At 35.5% G+C, this 19,772-nt stretch overlaps 1 protein-coding gene across 1 annotated transcript; it reads right to left on the bottom strand.

The window, feature by feature from the left end:
* Positions 1–12,088: 12,088 nt before the first annotated feature.
* Positions 12,089–19,562, bottom strand: LOC108675306 (neuroparsin-A). The gene is made up of 4 exons (XM_018163305.2): positions 19,240–19,562; positions 15,059–15,191; positions 14,345–14,459; positions 12,089–13,882 (listed from the first exon to the last, which is right to left on the bottom strand). Exons 2-4 carry the CDS (start codon positions 15,151–15,153, stop codon positions 13,754–13,756), a joined length of 339 nt encoding a protein of 112 aa, XP_018018794.1. The 5' UTR covers positions 15,154–15,191; positions 19,240–19,562; the 3' UTR covers positions 12,089–13,753.
* Positions 19,563–19,772: the final 210 nt, after the last annotated feature.

Below are 19,772 nucleotides of genomic sequence, written 5' to 3'. Positions count from 1 at the left end.
GCACCTCTGAACTGTAACCACTGGGCCACCCTGCACCCAAAATTAATAACTCAAGAAAATGAGCAGCCTTGAACGCCTACATGCAACTGCTCTTCTTTCTGAATTCAAAATTGCTAAATTCATTTATTAAACCTAGGACATTGAGATTGCATGAATAATCAATCTCCTTCTATATAATTGATCATTTACGTTATCTAACGCCATAGCTCTTCTATAGATAATTAATAGGTCTTATGCAAATTTGCGGTCAATCCCGCCATTATACAGGGAAGCTCCAGGAATATTTCATATCATTATATCTTGAAAATTTGGCCTTTAAGTCGCCTGCAGAAGTGATAATTTAAATTTACAGATTGGTATATTGGGCGGGCATCAGCCTTTCGCTGTTCTCACTAAATGTTTTTCTAATAACTAGGCTGTAAATTAGACAAGCAGTTTATTTAAGAGCCTACGGAGCATCGCCTACAAATTACAGTATAACTAACATGCGCAAGTGATTTCTAGCCGTTGCCTGGTTGTAATTACTTTAATTAATACTCATGTACGAGTCTAATATTTTGAGCTAATATAATTTGAGTTTTGGATATTTTGGGTGTTAAAAATATTAAAATACCAGAATTAAAAATGCATAGCGTATTTACTTAAAATGCATTATTGTCTCTAAAATTTTGAGCTAAAATAATGTGGGTTTTGGGTATTTTGCGTGTTAAAAATATTAAAATCCAAACTCGTAGATGAAATAATGAGTACTCTAATAAATTTTCCCTCATTAAGCCTCAACTTGCTTGTAAGATGAATGAATAATATTTCTTAGCTTCATAAATTGTGCATTCGATGGATGAAATCTGAGCTTAATGCTCTAAATTCCGTCATGTTTTTTTCAAGACTCTCTTGGATTTACGGTTCACTTATTGCGGTTCACTTATTGCGGTTCCCTTATTACGGTTTCACATTGCATAGTTCACTTATTACGTTTCACTTATTACGTTCATTTACTACGGTTCACTTATTACGGTTCACTTATTCCGGTTCATTTATTGCGCTTCACTTATTGCGGTTAACTTACTGCGGTTCACTTATTACGGTTCACTTATTACGGTTTACGTATTGCGGTTCACTTATTACGGTTCACTTACTGTGGCTCACTTAATTATTGCGGTTCACTTATTACGGTTCACTTACTGCGGTTCACTTAATTATTGCGGTTCACTTATTGCTGTTCACTTATTGCGGTTCTTTTACTGCGGTTCACTTAATTATTGCGGTTCACTTACTGCGGTTCACTTAATTACTGCGGTTCACTTATTACGGTTCACTTACTGCGGTTCACTTAATTAATGCGGTTCACTTATTGCGGTTCACTTATTGCGGTTCACTTATTGCGGTTCACTTATTGCGGTTCACTTACTGCGGTTCACTTAATTATTGCGGTTCACTTATTGCGGTTCACTTTCTGCGGTTCACTTAATTATTGCGGTTCACTTACTGCGATTCACTTACTGCGGTTCACTTATTACGGTTTCCTTATTACGGTTCACTTATTGCGGTTCACTTATTGCGGTTCACTTATTGCGGTTCACTTATTGCGCTTCACTTATTGCGGTTCACTTATTGCGGTTCACTTATTACGGTTCACTTATTGCGGCTCACTTACTGCGGTTCACTTATTGCGGTTCACTTATTGAGGTTCATTTACTGCGGATCACTTACTGCGGTTCATTTATTGCGGTTCACTTATTACGGTTCACTTACTGCGGTTCACTTATTGTGGTTCACTCATTACGGTCCATATATTCCGGTTCACTTTTTACGATTCACATATTACGGTTCACTTATTACGGTTCACATATTACGGTTCACATATTACGGTTCACATATTACGGTTCACTTATTACGGTTCATTTACTACGGTTCACCTATTTCGGTTCATTTACTACGGTTCACTTATATTTGTAAAAGAAATAAACTCCATTGCGGACCCGGAAAAATATTTTAACAACATTTATATCAGCTGCAATTTCTCCCACAAATATCATTTAATTTTATCAACTTTTAATGCCTTGCATTGAATTTCCACTTCAAATTATGTGTATAAGATCGTCCGGTTGTGAAGAATCAGCTTGAGATTACAAGCTGAAACTTCCGAAAACTGTTCTCGTATCTCCAGAATTTATTTGAAATGAACTCGGATGTTTTCATGATCGTGCTGCTCTCCTCGAGGCTTTTTTGAGCTCTTAAGCCTAGGATTACTCGGAAATCCTCGATGTTTATTAAAAAAATTCAAATTATTGGTGCAGTAACGCAGACTTGAAGTGTGATTTTTCCGCAGCTTTACTAATAAAATTGTGTACGTACCTAAGTTGCAGTGGCAATACACTTCTGGACTTCAAAACTCACGGATATATAAGGATCAATTTGATCTGGGATTCAACTCTTTGGAAACAATAGATAACTGTTTGTCCACAAACTTTTTTGAAAAAAATAGGCAACCTTTAAATAGTTAATAGTAGAGCTGTCCATCAAATATTGTGTCAGTAATGCGACTGCAATTAAACGATAAATGTTGTGCCAGTATTAAATGATAAACATTGAGCCATTAGTATACTACTACAATTAAATGATAAATATTGTGTCAGTAATACTACTGCAATTAAATGATAAATCTTTTATCTGTAATACGACTGCAAGTAAATGATCGTCATGCGCATCTTCTCTCACGTGTACTACATTAGCATTGTAGGTAAGAGCCATTAATGGAAATGAGGGTGGTAACTTTAAGCTCTAAGCTTTCTCATTTTTAGCTCATCAGCTTCAAATATTCAGCTGTCGGGCAATTGAAATGCATGAAAAATAAAATTTACAGTTGACTTTTTAAACAGGTGTGACTAAGGCCAATAAAATATAAATATATTCAGGTGTCCCTTGATATTAGTTGAGAATAATTAATTCCATTCCATTCATTTATTCCATTAATTTACTTGAGTGGTTTCATTTAGCGTACCCATAATTGAAATGCGAGCGATTGAAGCGCGTTTTTGCCCCTTGAGCAATAAACTGTTCATTTATTTACATTAATTTAATATTTTATCACCACGTGTAAGCAGTCAGTGGCCCCCTTCTTTGCAATGTTTTGTTATTAGTTCTTGCAATTGATAACTGAATTTCAATGCGAGTTTTTCCGAAGCTCTGCCCGTAAGCTAATTTCTCCGGGGAATTTTTATTATTGTTCGAATCTTTTCTTTTCTTTCTTCATTCCAGTGGCACTTGATAACATTAAACTTCATTCTATTCACTGGACTATGTCCGTGAAGAAAATTACGTTAAAAATTTGAAGTTATCGATGTCATTTCCTTTAATTTCACTCTTTCGCGTTTCGACGGATTACTTATTTTTGTGTCTGTATCGCCCGGGAACTAAATTCATCGTATTCCTTAACAGGACGGACTGATAGTTCTACCGAGTATGCAGCCAAGCACTTGATCTGATCCATTACACTTACGCTTCCCATTTCTTGCATTTAAAACCACGGCGACTAATCCTCTACTCAACCATCAAGCTCCTGCGCGGCGGTTTTAACTGACACTTTCTACTGCTATTATGTGCTGAGGACGACTGAAGAAATTCACAAGGATTTAGGACAACGTGTGCTCCTTGATGTATTCAATATCCAGGCTAGGGTTAAAAATTCACCACAACTGGTTTATATTTAGGCTGAGGATAATATTTAATATCTCTGAACGCGGTAACTTTATTGTCATGATTTGTTAACAAAGGGACGATTGAAGAACAACCTTCATATAAGACGACTGCGGCGCATCCAGAAATGCGAGTGGTCTATATGTGCCGTGGTGGGTTACATGTTGATGAGATGAATGTGAATTAATTGAGACGGAAAAGATCTTTTTAATATGAAGATGAAAGATGAATATGAAATTTCTTGCTGCACGTGTGACGAAAATGGCCTCGTGCTCCGCAAATGAAAAGCAAATTATTTATTGAGTAGGCCTTCCAGCTGATATCTTGATATCTTCACCACCTATAAAGAGTTCGGGACCTCATATGCTTACGGAGCATGGGGAGAAGGAAGGTGGGAAATTGAAGAAAATTGAGATGAAATTTGTCGACATTCTTTAGACGAGGGGAGAGAAATGAGGCTTGGACATCCTAGCTTGCACATGGCGTAGGGTGACACACATAAAAAATTGTTGCTTTGCTGTGGTCGAATGTAGAAGAACCTGTGTATGAATGTTGATCAGTGGATGACTTGTAGAAGTTGTCGCAAGCACTGGTTTCAATACAATTAATAAATGAGAAGAATTTTTTTGTTTTTCGGGAAAATATGACTACCGATCAATGTCGATGAAACTTAGCAAATTTTTTATTATAATATACAGTTGGATTTCGAGTTAACTCATTGCTTGCTATGCAGAGATAACTCACTAATTGTTCTGCATTTAAAGCAGTTATTAGGATATTATCATCAGAGTTTTAATGCTTAGATAGAGTCTTATTTTTTCAAGCATCCTTATTTACCTGCATCCATGAAATTTTATGCCGCGAACATAAAAAATCCCATGTAGGAAAACAGAGTTTGTTCATCCACAATAAACGGCATTCATAACTAATTCAAGACACGAATTCAGACTTTATCCGGTGTTTTTTGCCTGTTTTTTAAGCGAGACGTCAATGTTTTTGCCACCAGGCATCCCTCGCCAAGATTAATTACGGGAAGGCACCATGACTTGTTCAGAGCGAGACACATGTGTGCCAGGTGCGTGTATTGAACTTCCGGTGACTTCTTCTCAAAATTAGAATCTTGGTCGGTTAATCGAAGGCCGTAAAATGTAAGTAAGTTGGCTACTGAAAAACCGCGCTGAGTTTTCAACCAAGTAAGGATCCTGCTTCGCTCGATCGACGCAGCTTCTCCTAATGAGAGCAATTGTCGTTGTGCGCGACGTGTTTCGCTAGACCTATAATGGGACCGGCCGCACGAGACCTCGTGGTGTTACTTTAGATTTTGGGTATTAAATACAGTAACTTGTGCCAAACATGGTGTTCTTTACAGTTGTCTACACCTATGGATGGTCCTTGTTAAAAAGATTTGTTAACACAACCAAAAACCACCGCAAGCATTCATCGAGTTATAATTACCGAGTTATAAAAATTGTCTTCAGTGAACATTCTTCCTTGCCCATTCACGTTCTATTCTCAAATTTATTAACAGTTGTTCTCAATAAATATAAAATGAATTTCTTTTAACTCACAATGGGGATCGATCCAAGCTGTTATTCTCTCTAGACATTTCTTTATTCGCATTTCGCATCAGTAATTAATGCTTTCATAACATTTTATTCGGATATTTTTACAAAAAGTGGTAGATAGGATTCATCGCGCACCAAAACCAATTACCATTCACTGGATCAGATCTCTAAATCAATGATTTATAGATTTCATCACATCTTTAATTCATTTCGTCCCCTTTCATATCCACCGTTCCCCCTCGTGCAGCTGTGTGGTCATTATTCATCGCAATATTCGGTGTCTATGATTTGTCCCTCTCCTTTGCGAGCAAACGACGAAAGCCGTCCCCCTAAAGCTCGAGTTCTTGCTGGACAACATTCCTGATTTGCTGCAATTTTCCCGCTTATTATATTTGATTTGTGCGATCACCGGGAGTTTATTTGAGAGTTTTATATTCAACGATATATTTATCGATTTATTGCCCGAAAAGAGTACAAAAACCACCGTCCGTGATCCGCACCTGTACGGGCTGTAAATACTTTATTACGAGGAAAATATACAAGAGAATCTTGTGTGCAAATTTACATTAAGATATCATGAACCCAAGATCGTTCCATAATTAATGCGGTTTAGAGTGATCGAGATTAAGTTGTGGGATAATACAGTGATTATTTTCGTTGAGGAATACTATTACTTAGAATTATTGAGTGAGCGCCTTAATACACTGCTATTCTATATTCCAAGTATTCGAAAAGTCATTCGACTCGTAATATCTCAGTGCTGAAGTACAACTGGAGCTGCAGAAAACCTGACAGGAGTTATTTGATACTAGTTTCAATTCCTAGTATTATTGTTACATTATTTTTTAGGTTAGCTTGATTGAATTTTAGATTATTACGAAAATTGAAATCAATAATTAGGTACTCCTATAACTGTTCTAATTCGATCACTAATTACAGGCTGATTACCTCAACGAGCACTCGCTGCTCATCGGCAACTTTGATTAGTCCGCATCATTTCTATTGAAGGTTTGCCTGATTCCCCGTTATTGTCGGAACTACGAGCGAGATGTGGTCGCAAACGCACCCTAATGACGCTCAGCAGTCGCAATTTGTCCAATAAAGCCGTTAACTCATCGAAACGTGACGTTCTTTTAAAACATCCCCCGCTCTTAACAAACAGGCCTGGCATTTTCCACTAAAATTTTGAGTTATTTTGAAAAACGTATCCACGTTGCACTCCGCATATGGTAAGGCAAAAAATGTAATGAAGAACAAATGCAGGAACAAAAAATTCTTTTTTCACTCGCGGGAATTTTAATGCAAATTATTACTCATCGTGATAATTAATGATGAAAATCCAGTAAATAAATTTCTTATTTGTTCATTCATATTTTCATGCTTTTTAGGTTTGTGTTTTCAAATTGCTATAAAATAATTTTTTTTTTTTGAGTAAGACAGTTCTTTGAGGAAAATCTCATTGAAAGTCCTTCTGCCCAGTCAGAAAATTCTCCTGCTCTGGGAATATTTCAGTTGTTCGAAAAAATCTAAATTTCTTCTATATTTTCCGTGTTATCCTAGTAAAATGGTAGGAACTTTGGAAATATCGCGCGCGCCAAAGCATCATATTCCCTCGCCGATCTTACGGGCTAATCCTAAAGAAATGCCGGGAAAATTTCTCACGGTCATCCCACGAAATGTAAAGACTCTCTGGAACCCAGCCTGCGGCCAAAAAAGCACAATTCAGGGGGCCGTTTTGGGGCCAGAGTCGGTTGGCCTCAAATAATCCATTTACGCCAAACCGCAGACAAAGATTTTTCCAAAACTGCTCGTGGTCCCAAAGACCTTCTCAGAAACGTAATGTCCCATCAAGCTGCACTTCTTATCTTCCTGAAATAAAATATCGTTTAATAACATTTTCTCCCGTGAACTGACATGGACGATACTGTGAGAGTGCAGCGATCTGAAACCTTTTCACCTAAGAAGAAATGAAGTCAGAGCAAAATATTTTTCATGCCATTTTTTTAGATATTTTATGAACCGCTTGTCCATCACAAATTAGTTCACCGGCCCGTTCTCTGCAAAATGTTCATTTTTTGTGCCATTATGAATATTAAAATATCCAAGTGAGGACGCAAGGCAGAATTTCTGAGGGTTTTTTAGGTCTCGCTGGAGTATAAGAGGGAAATTATCAAATTTCCATTACGGGAGCGGGTCTCATATTTTGTGGGATAAGAGCAAAGCTTTCGAGACGGGGACAATTTTTTTGAATAGAAGCGAACCACATTCATGCAAGAGCGTTGAGCTGAAAAGGAAAGTTTGAGGTTAATGTTTCATGCAAGAGCGTTGAACTGCAAAGGAAAGTTTGAGGTTAATGTTTCATGCAAGAGCGTTGAGCTGTAAATGAAAGTTTGATGTTAATGTTTCATGCAAGAACGTCGAGCTGAAAAGGAACGATTGAGGTTAATGTTTCATGCAAGAGCGTAGATCTGAAAGGAAAGTTTGAGGTTAATGCTTCATGCAAGCGCGTTGAACCGAAAAGAAAAGTTTTAGGTTAATGTTTCATGCTAGAGCGGGTTTGATTTTTGAAACCTGAAAAGTTTGATTTTTCAGGTTTCATTCAAGGACATCACATTAAACGAAAAATCAAAGTTATGTTTTCATTAGAGTTTTTTGAGCCGAATAGGTGAGCGAGTAGTTAATAGTTAATGTAATATGATGATTATTCTTTAAAAAATTAAAAACGAAAATGTTTCAGTGAAATTTTAACAGGCACACCCGTTGTAGCGCAAAATTAAATTGCGAATTTATTCCTTCTTATCAAAACTCGTTCTTTTTGTTCAAAATGTTGTAAAAAAAATTGCGTTAAAACAAGTCTGTGAGTCTTGTTTGCCTTCCAACCAATATCAGACGCAGACAGTGAAACAAATTCGGTATTCGTCCCATGGAAAAATTCATCAAACATAAAACAGTTGAAATTCATTGCGTTAAATGAGACTAATTATGGCAAGTCAACTGTGTCTTCAATTTGCATCAAGGAACAATTAAATATTAGTTATCTGCATGTTTTACAATTTCAAAATTGTAAAGATTCGTTCTCATTCCAAAGAATTTGTTATTAAACCGGATTTTTATCTGCGATTCACTTAATGCTGACTCAAAGAACCAGAACCAAACAATTAATTGTTATCCATTTGCTCTCTCCCAAAATTTCAAATTCAAAATATTTTTCCCGCACCAAACATAATAGTAAACAAATTTTGATTGTAATCTGTTGATCTCGCCGAATAGAATATTCATGGTGGCTACGGACGCTGTGTACCAGCGACGTGTTATTGCCGAGGCTGTTTTCGTCACCATTAAAGGCAGAGGCAAACCAAACGATTCAATGGCTTCGTGCGCTAAACAAACAAAGCAATCAAGGATTAGTTAATTTGTAGAGTTATTCTATATTATTTGAAAAATATTAATTTTAAATCTAGATAAACTTTATCCTGTAAAAAATATCGATTACTTTCATTCTTTCAAGCAATAAAGTTAGTTTTTCTTAAATACAATCTTCCGTTTTAGGTATTTTTGACTCGTGAATTTTTTGTAAAATCAAAAGTTTAGTTTATATTGAAAGTTTATGAAACTTGGAGAACAAGTTCCGCGGTGTAATTTGGGTTTTAGCAATACACTGGGAAACTGAATCAAACCCAACTTGATTGTTACAAACCTAATGGCCTCAAATTGCAGTAACTTTTGCTTTTCCAACCTTATTACTGCTATAAGTTTCCAATTAAAATCGGATGCCGATTAAACTAGTTTTTGTTATTAGAGATCATTGCGCCCTAGACTTTAACTTTAATGTTGTAGTAGTTGTTGCAGAAAAACTGACCTTTTACATTAAAATTTTTTGATAGTATATATTAGTCCAAATGTAAATAGATCTTTATATTAAAATTCAAAGGAATTGAATTTCTTGGCAACCTATATGAAAGTTCTTGGGAATTTTCAATGAAATTAACTCCCAATGATTTTCTTTCGTATGTGAGAGATCATTTGCAAAAAAATATACTCCGTCAAAACACGCATCTGCGTAAATTGTCTATTTGTTTAAAATTTCAAAATTAATTTTGTGTATTACTGAATAAATTGAACAAAGCTGGTTCTTCAGAAATGAAAAATTTTATCGTGCTTAATTTTATTCTAACAATTCCGTAAAATGCAACATGTCAACAATTGTGCTTTGAGAGAGATTAAAATTTATTTCTTTATTAAATAATTCACTAGTTCAGCGTTATCCCTAATTTATAGGAGCTTTTGAATAGGAAGAGAAGCTGTAACAAACGCAAAGAAAAGGAAACCATATATTCGCGGCTAACTTATTTAAAAACAAGAACTTGTGCACACGAACAAAAAATAAACTAGTAATAGATAACGCATCTAGTTATAGAGAACGCACCCAGCTATTGATAACATAATAAGATCTGCTCTAGATGCCATCAACGATATTGAAGCCATTTGCCGCACCTTGCATAGAGACTTGACCAATTTTCTTCCATATAATTGAGACTTTTTTTGTAATTTCGATTTATTAAGTCGATATAAAAATCAGGGTGTTATAAAAAAACTGTAAATTATTGCATATTGCACGAAAATCCGCTATGTTTTCTAGTATCCATCATTAGGATACTTAATGTGTTTCTCATGATCTTAAGAAATGATCAATAGACAACTTTATTATTATTTATAATAAGTTATTCTATTGTCTTTATTGTTACGGCCACTTTCCATCGAACGAGCCATGCTTGTCAATCAACGTGAGCCTGGTAGCAAACACCAAGATAATCCACTCATAATACAAAATTTCAAATAAACACAGAGCAAGCGAGAATATTGTGTTATACAGTTATATAGGCAATGATTATATATGATCTGAATCACATAAGCGGTTCAGACAATGCTAAACAATTGTATGAAAATACTCTGTGGAACCGCCCAGCTGCATAAGAAAGGCCTCGTTGAATATACCAATCTTTTATCTTTCCCCGCAATGGTTCTCAGTAGTTCTATTTTGGCAGCTCAAGCTTAATTTTAATATCACCATCATGATATCTAAACCAATTTATGACTAAGTAATCAATTAATCTTTGGTATATACGTCGTCGAAGAATAAAAAGTGATTCGCCACCCGGATTTTGTATTTCGTCCCAACTTTTATTAAAGTTTCTCCACTCAATCAAATTATCCTTGATGTATATTGATAGTATTTTCAGCACAATAAATCACTTCATGATCATATGGAAAACGCGACGTATTTTCACATTTAAGTTTTCATAAGCAATAGAGTTTCACGTCCCAAGTTTTCCAGTTCGTCGACCGAGTTTACCAAGTCTTGCAGTATGTGCAAGCAAATAACGCTAAAACAACGTTGATTATGTGTTGATTTCGTTGAGAAAAAACGTTTAATCAACGTTATTTCAACGTCAGATGCCTGGTGGGGTGCTTAACAGGTGAAGTCAGGGTGGCACTTGAGGAGCCTGTTACAGCCACAGCATCTGCCACAAGCGTTGCAGAACATTCCCACGCCGCACAGGCCGTACTCGTTGTACCGACCTCCGCACTGCTCGCCTGGACCCTGCACAAAATAAAACGTCCTCGAAATACGAATGAACTAAACTTAAATGAACAATTACCTTGCCACACACGTCTCTTGCCACACACGGGCCTTGCCACACACGGGCCTTGCCACACACGGGCCTTGCCACACACGGGCCTTGCCACACACGGGCCTTGTGCAGGCAGGCTTCGTCTGACACCTCGCCCACAATTTCCTGGCAATTTGGAGCTGCCGTTGTTGGCCTGGAATTAAGTTCATCATTAAATTTAAAAATTTACGAATGATTTGTTCGTTAAATCTCACATGCATGATATTCAGGATCTATAATCCTAAACTATCATCAAGATTTGCTGGTGGATAAAGGCACAGAGAAATCTGAACCTGAACTATCATCATGATGGCGGACAAAGGCACAGAGAAATCTAAACCTGAACTATCATCAAGATTTGATGGCGAATAAAGGTACAAAGATATTTCAACCTAAATAATTTTCAAAATTTGCCAACTCACTGCAAGAACAACAGCGTCAGAGAAGCAAGAATCAAGGCGCAGACGATGAAGTTCGTTGCAGACGCGCATGACGAGCTGAAAGCGTAGGCCATTTTTGAAGAGTTGAGGTCGGCGGGAAGGAGGGAAGTCAATGAGCGAGCGAGTCCGTTAAGCTCTGCACATTTAAAATATAAAATAATTCAATTTTATAATAATAAAATCTAAAATAATAATTCAGCATTTGTCAATGCTGAAAATAGTTTAACTCTTAGGTCTACATTATTACTTATTAAGTAATATCTATTACTAAGTAATGTATTACTTAGTTTTTACATTATATTACTTTTATGGATTCCGATAAATATAATTGAACGGTTTTTACTAAATTTATGAATATTTATTTTTCTATAGTGCGAATCGGACAATGTCGAAGATGTTGGACGATATATATATATACCTTCTTATATTTATTTTGGCTTTAATTTCAGTTGACCATCTACTGAATTCTTCAAATTTGTTATACTACGTTTTATTCGTATTGCAAAAAGATATTTATCTGACACTACGGTCAATGATCAATTGTACTTCAAGCTAATGCCGCAAAAATGTTCTTCAGTAAACTGTACATCTGAACTAAATGGGATCTATGATATATGATTTTTTTCGTACTTTTTTCGAGAATAGACTTTATGGCACCAGATTTTTTCATATCTAGCGTAAAAATGTTATGTGAGAGGGGCAATGACAAACTTAGTATGCAGATAAATTATACTTTCTTCGCAACAACAGAGTCGATTAACGGTACAATAAGTGATAACAAAACAATATCAACAGAAAAATGTGTGCGGCACTACAATGTTTCAGTATTATCGATTCTAATCAAAAGCAGCTCCTAAATATAAAGTAAATAATAATAAATTCAGCGCAATCAAGGCTTCTGAGCAAACTTTTTACCTGAATGCTGAAAATTTTTCAAAGCAAATATAAATAAAGTGATATTCAACATTCCTTAAGTCATATTGCGTCTTTGAATTAATATATTAATTTGTAGACCTAATTTTAAATTAAGGCTGAATGAGATTTTGTTTTTTGTTTACAAAAGCCTAATACGAAAGTTTCAGCTTAACTTACAACATTAATTTCGCGTGTTTTGGGAAGAAATGAAATTAAGCAAATCAATCTCCATGTTAGGTCAGTTTCTCAGCCACTGATGCTGCAGTTTAGTGCCTCGTTTATCGTTTTAATTACGACACTTACTTACGAGGTTAGCATATTTGTCGTCAATAAATATGATTACTTCTAAAATACACTCTGCAGTTTACGAGTATATATTAAAGAGCTAAATAAACCGTTTACAGGCTTATGAATTTTATATATTACGATACACAAAAATTCTAGTTGACACTGATAGGTGGCAAATAATTCCGTTCTACGTTGATAAATTAGTTCATGCATAATGCTTCTATCCTGAACATTTAAGAGAATTTTGCATAAGAGACAGAGATAAAATATAATAAAATATATCAATCAATAGCAATTGGCCTGCTTGAAATAATATTTGTACGTTCTTAATGATTTTCATCCTACAGAACGATACTCAATGACATGCAACACATGGTTCAGAATTTTACACAGTTAAAATCAATTCTATGCCTAATATTGGTACCTCAATGACATGATTTTTCTCGATAATTGTAATAAAGGGAATCATTTTCGTTGCATCTCGTCAAATGACCGTAAAAATGTGATTCTAGTTTCCTGAAATGTTAAGCAACGAGCATGAACGTGTTTTCAGAACTAGCATTTAATATTAGTATCACATGATCCTTAATCGACTTCATGAACTAAAAGAGCTACCGCCCAATTGCAGGTTCAATGATCTGACCTGCAGTACTAAACATTGGCTGAAAAACATGTTACATAATTTTTGCACGTTTCCCGGTCACAGGCGTAGGCTTTTAACCACCAATTTATAAAATAAAACTAACTAATAATCAAGCACTTCAGAATCAGTAACGATCCTATTCATCATGAAAAAACAATTTATAAGGGCGCAGTTGACAAGCAACTTATCCCTATCTTTCGATCGCCAAATAACAAAAAGTCTTATGAGTAAGGCATTAAAATAAAAAAGAGATCGCCATACGATATTGACATATATAAATTCGGTTCCATTCAATGTTTAACGTTACTGCAATGAACTGTGCAGAAATAAATGTTAAAAAATGACCTATATTAAATGTATGAGTAGAACATATAGGCACATAAGCAATCCTATTACAAAGTGTCATTAGGTGTAACTGCTAATGTGGCCGGTCATTTGAGTCGTCAAGTGTGATTCCAAAAAGCGTTTCTGGTCATTTTCTTGGTTGAATTGGGCACCATTTGCAGCATGAGTTTCATTCGTAGTACGACGTGTTCAACATTTCAAGTTGGAATAGCATTGCAACAAGCGGTTGCAGCCGTTGCAAACTCCACATGCGCAGAACATGTTTTCGCCACACGCGCCATTTTCAAGCCAACGACCTCCACAAGGTTCACCAGGGCCCTGTACGTTAAAAACAAATTTTCAGCATATGCAATATTTGATTAAATATTGACGGCGGCCAGCGAATTAGAAAATACATTGTATCCGGGAAAACCTGTGTGTATAATTGCGAGGTACACATTTGGCAATAAAATATGATGCTGCGTCATCTAAGCTCTGTGCATGGACACAAACTAAACAAATTAAATTCTTCTTGCTCGTACATTAAAAGTCTAATAGAAGCAATTTGTGAATTATTCAGTCACACCTTCTCCATTGAGATGTTTATCCATCAGATCGTCAAAACGATATCCATGGAAGTTGAATATACTTTTATGGCGTACAATGTTTTGGCAACTTAGATACAAGAATACACACTATTCTTTATTAAATTAATTCAAATCACATTAAAATAATATGTAATATAATAATATTATTGATGTAAAATACATCAATGAATACTGTATGAAGATTATGACTAACCTTGCCGCAGACCTGTTGATGACACCAGTCGAGGACTACGCCATTGACGCAGGTTTGGTCGGACACTTCGCCGTTGTTGGAATTTCCAGAGCAAGATGGTGCTGAGTTTGCTGGCCTGATCAGTGCATCATATATTAGTAAATAAAATATTATAACTTTATTGGATTAAACCAATTTTGTTTAAACAAGAATTAATTTTACTAACTCTAAAGTACTAACTCATTAAACCTTTTACTGTAAATTTGATATACATCAAATGAATATGATATACATCAAATGAAAGGGATCTTACAAATTTGGACGTTGTTTTCACTCGAGACCAAGGAGGCTCTGGATGATCTCTCACACGTTTTTGATAAACCATCGCTACTTTTATCTAATACTGAAGACTGCAAAGCCCAATTGGGACCTGGACGTGTGTTGAAGATGAAATACAAGCAAAAATTCTGCGCAATGTTTGCTAGAATTAACGGACCAAACAGTATTTCAACTGTACATTAATTTACAGACATTGGTCATTGTTTAAAAAACGTGGTTTCTCACAATGTGTCATTGGCGATTACATTTTTCTTATGAAGTTTCAGCTTATTTTACCGAAGTAAGTTTAAATTAAATCATTTTTTATATATAACCTCATGACAGATATAATACTATTTGTAAATTATATTTCGGTAATTTTAATCTAGAAGCATCTTGAGTGCATTCAATACTCACTGGAGGAAGATAAGAAAGATAGTGGCAAACAAAAGGCCACATAGAATGGACCTCGTAGACTTGGTTGGTCGGATGTTGAATGTGGAAGATGCCATCTCGACAGACGCGTATTGTGCGAGTGCGTTCGTTAACACTGGTAAGGAAAAAGTGTCCATCGAAACCACTTAATGAAAAACGTTATGAACCACATATACTAATTTATAATGTCGTCGTATATATATATATACACTGAATAGTAAAATTATAGTAAATATACAATGAATAGCAATATTATTGTTAATATACACTGAATAGTAATATTATTGTAAATAGTCACTGACTACTAATATTTCGAAATTCAGGAATTCAGAGTCTCACTAATTCATCCCATAATAGCAAATTTTTCGATAAATCGCTTTCGCGAATACATTTTTTCTTTGTGAACGCTAGTCTAAACAATGGCGGTTAATTCTAAAACTCGTTATATATAAGGCCAATAACTGGCAATAGTTGTCTTTTCAGGCTGACTTTTTATATGGAAAGTGAATGATGAAATGATTTCTTTTGAGGCCTGAAATGAATTTGTTATCACATTCTATGTATAAATCATATTGTTAATTCTTCAATCAGTAATTTGCTTTGTGTAATACTTTCAATCTATTGTTCAGGATTAATTTTAGAAGTATGACGATTTTAGGTTATTTATTCGTATGACGGCGAATGACGCGTTGTACCTGGCCCTTAACAACCAAAACTTATCAAATATTGAATAACGAGAACCTAATTAAATTCCCGTAACATAACAAAACAACCTAGGCTTATTTGTTTGAATGCATAAAGCAAAATTAATTTCTCAAAAGCTAACATGTATCCGATGCTTATTATATTTTAAATGTAGGAAATATAAATAATATTCCATGCGCTAGCCGAGCAGAGAAACATGAATGCTGTCGTCGGTACATAGGAGGAGGTTGGCAACAAGGCTTGATTGCCTCGAGGCGAGTTACGGGAGCCTAGCAACAAGAGAACCTTGTAGGTATCGTAAGTGCAACAATTACGAAACCGTATTTCAGGATGAAGCAGTATTAGGTTGACCTGATTATTCATTTTACAATGGAAATAATTAGACTGCATTCCATGATGGCGTCGTCCAAAAATAAATAATATTGCGTCAATGACCTCCTACTTAGACAATAATATAATATTCAAGTTTGAAACAGTGATTAAAATTTAAAATATGTAATTTGCTACTAATGTTAGCATGAGCATTTCATGCTAATCAGCCTCTGATCGAATTCCGCTAAGGGCGAAAATTATGTCCATTATATGTGCTTCCGCAATATATCTTCCAAAGGATCGCATCAATTCACCAATCAACAAAATTTTAAATTTCATCGATTAAGAATTTAAATCAACCAAGTTAAAATAAATCGACACTAACGTCGTTTGCTTGAAATACGCAAGTAAATTAGTCTAAAACCTAAGTTACATGTGAATAAAGTCTGGTTGCACACCCAGAATTTTCCCTTCACTCGTTCTAGGTCAAAACATGGCCTGGAAAGTTAACAATTTTCTTGATTAAGTTGACAAGGCACCGAACTGAAATCGAGCCTTCAAGAGTCAACAAAATTTGTCGAAGCAATCGTGTAATATTTTGAGCAGCCGAGCTAATGAACTTCGAAGTTCGAAACATCGACGCACAGCCATTATGCGATCGCACAATCGCCCAACACTGAATTCCTGTTCATTAAAGCCAGCGTGGCTGGGAATGACCCACAAAGTTAGAAATCGAGGATTTTATGAACTCGGCGCAGTGTTGGAATTTTTTGTTGCTCGCGAATACGGTTTTTAATTAACGAAGTTTTGAATAGGATCAGGTTTGAACCAAAAGCCTGCGTGTGACACAAGAGCTCTGTCGCTGAAGAGTGGCGAGAAGTCAAATTAAAGAAAATTTTTTCCAAATTAAATATTCAATGAAGAAATTAACTGGCAATTTTATCGATAGGAAAATGTAAAAATTGAAAGGGAATATCATAATTAATAGTTTAATATTCACTCTAATTTTTCGCCACTCACGTTTTGTAAACTGGTATTTATGCATGGCTAACTAATTTCAAAATTTCAATAATGCAAATCGAACTTGTCATAGAAGCAAAAAAGGCAACTATATGAAAAATTTACAGGTCCTGGCGACCTAATTCTGGAATACTTGATGAAAATGTCGAGCATGATTATAGTGAAATTCTTGATAGAGAATATCGTCCTAGATATAATTTCTAATATTTTAATGATTGTCAAAATTTCCACCTTCTGAAAATTTAATTTGGAATATGTTTCAGCCTTCAGACTTTCAACACAGACGCATTCACATCTCTTTGATAATATAACTGCAGACTGCGACCAAAAGTTAGGCCTCAATCAGTAAGTAATTTCCCTAAGAAACTTGAAACTTTTTCAACGCTGACGTTCTTTAGAATTTCTGACTCTGATGCTATGGCGCTGCCCAATACTTGGCCAAGCAAGAACCCGTGAAATCAATCTCGTAGAAGTTGTCAGATGCCATAACTTCTACCCAAACTTTCAAGGTAAATTATTGGTATAAAGTTAAAAAGAATACAAGAACTTTGGCTCAAATTATAGCTATGAGATGCATAAAAACCTCTATATATGCCCGCATGAATCGCTGAAAGAAATACGATGCTTCAAGATTATTGCGTAGGTTAGATGACCGTAATTTGCTTAACTTTCAAGGAAAGTTTTTTAAGTTTTAAGCCTTTAGTGAGAGGCGGATCACAGTTACATGCAACAACCTGGTTTTAGAGATGACTTATAAAACTCGCACGATTTGCGATGATTCTTGGAAAAACCATTAACAATCATATTTTGCAAGACAATGTATAGGATTTTTCCGGGGCTCATTTTAAAAATTATTTTAAGTAATTTCATGATCTAATGAGACACTGAGATGATTCAAAAACAGTGTCTATAGAGTCCGCTGAATGGATCACATATGTATGAAAAATTGTTATTTATATAAAAAATTAAAATGGTGCCACCTATGCTTCGAACGATTTCAATCTAGATTTAGTGAATTTTGTGCAACCGCGCCTAGACAAAAACATTTAAAATTATTAATTGCTCAATTCCTACCACAATGAAATAGAACGACTCAATCAAAAGTGTTTCAAAACAATTCTCAGGCAGTGTGGGCCGTGCAAATATAGCGAGAGACTGGAAAGGCGGAAAGTATGGGTCTAAAAATTAGCACCGTTTCGGTGTCGTGTCATATAGCATCAGCAGGGCTGATCGAACATCACCTTGCAGCTCACAGCGCGTTGATGCATGTTACTGACTTGAATATTGGGAAATATCAAATTAACTATCTTATGCATTAGTAATTTTATTTCATCATCATAGGGAGGTTCATGCGAAATAAATTATGAATGGGTTCATATAGACAGTATTATGTTAAATCAATTTGCAGTTTATCTTTCCACGGCTGGAATGCATAATGCAGATGATTTTGAGTCAATTCTAAGGAATCTGTTGAAAATTTGAAAATAAATACCGAAATTAGCATCCAGTTTTTAATTATATTGTTGATAGGTATTTGATGATTGGAAATATACACAAACTTAATTCTCCAGTAGAAGTCAATCGGGAAGGCCTTTACTTTTTCGGACTTGTTGGTATGATTGATGAATGATGAAGAATTCCTACAAAAATAATCACCTATCATAAATTATTTAGAACAAAATTTTTGTGCCTCGTGCCACGATTTCAAATTTCACTTGCATCTTGATGGTTATTGTATTTTAAGTTGGTACTCATCTTAAGTAGCGTGCTTTCATTTTCAGTGCACGAACTAATTTTCATCAACTGATGAATGTTCCAAAATGTCACTGACATTGGCAAATAGCTCGTTGGCTTGTCTTCGATGTCGTACAAACCAAAAAAAATGGATTAAGATTAAACAGAATTGATTTTCGCCATCGAGTCTGTCAACAAAAATATTCATCAACAATCAGCAGATTCAAATTCTTTCATAACAACATATTGAAGAGCGTACAATTTGTCGTAAAAAGGTGCGTTTTTTCACCATTCACAATATCAATCATATGAGCTCTCTATACGCATGCAGAATTCAAGTTATTAATCACCAAATTGAATATGTACCAAATATTTGAATACAGTCAACTTACCTTAAGAAATTGCAGTGAAGTCGTTGGTGGAATTGATGAAACGATGAGGATCTCGAAGCGATTAGAATTATTATTGTAAATAGAAGTGACTAGTTTATAAGTTGGCGGCTCGTAATTTTAATGATTGCTTGATTGTATTGAGTATAAATCGAGTGTCAAGTGTGTGAATGTGCCGTTAGGGATTTCCAAATCAAAGTATTGGAATTAAGTGCACACTGGAGCAGTGATTTTTATGAAGCACTTCACCCTGTAGCGGTGTGGACTAAACCGAGTTGTATTAGGCACAACGGTCGGCGGCTTGTTGTCGACGAGCAGCCGTGCGCGCTTGCTTATATGCGGTGTGCGCGCGCCGACTCTCTGCCCTCGAGCGCTCTGTTCCTAGGCAACCGCAAGGGGGCGGGCATATCTCCATCCATTTGTGTTTATAATAATCCTACCTGTTATAAATATTGCATAGAGCAAATTCATGACTAAATGTAACAAAATTTTGGGAATTAAATTATTTTTTAGACTATTTTTCGAATAAAATACAA

Source organism: Hyalella azteca, unplaced genomic scaffold (assembly GCF_000764305.2).
Source record: "Hyalella azteca isolate HAZT.00-mixed unplaced genomic scaffold, Hazt_2.0.2 contig3326, whole genome shotgun sequence".
Lineage (NCBI taxonomy): Eukaryota > Metazoa > Arthropoda > Malacostraca > Amphipoda > Hyalellidae > Hyalella > Hyalella azteca.
This window is presented reverse-complemented; position numbering and strand designations above follow the sequence as displayed.

Bases quoted from the DNA above. Each gene is read 5' to 3' on its own strand.
- LOC108675306 (XM_018163305.2), bottom strand. From the start codon at position 15,153: ATGGCATCTTCCACATTCAACATCCGACCAACCAAGTCTACGAGGTCC. The intron at 14,460-15,058 runs GTGAGTATTGAA...TGCACTGATCAG, and splicing joins ATCTTTCTTATCTTCCTCCA to GCCAGCAAACTCAGCACCAT. The intron at 13,883-14,344 runs GTTAGTCATAAT...TTTAACGTACAG, and splicing joins ATCAACAGGTCTGCGGCAAG to GGCCCTGGTGAACCTTGTGG.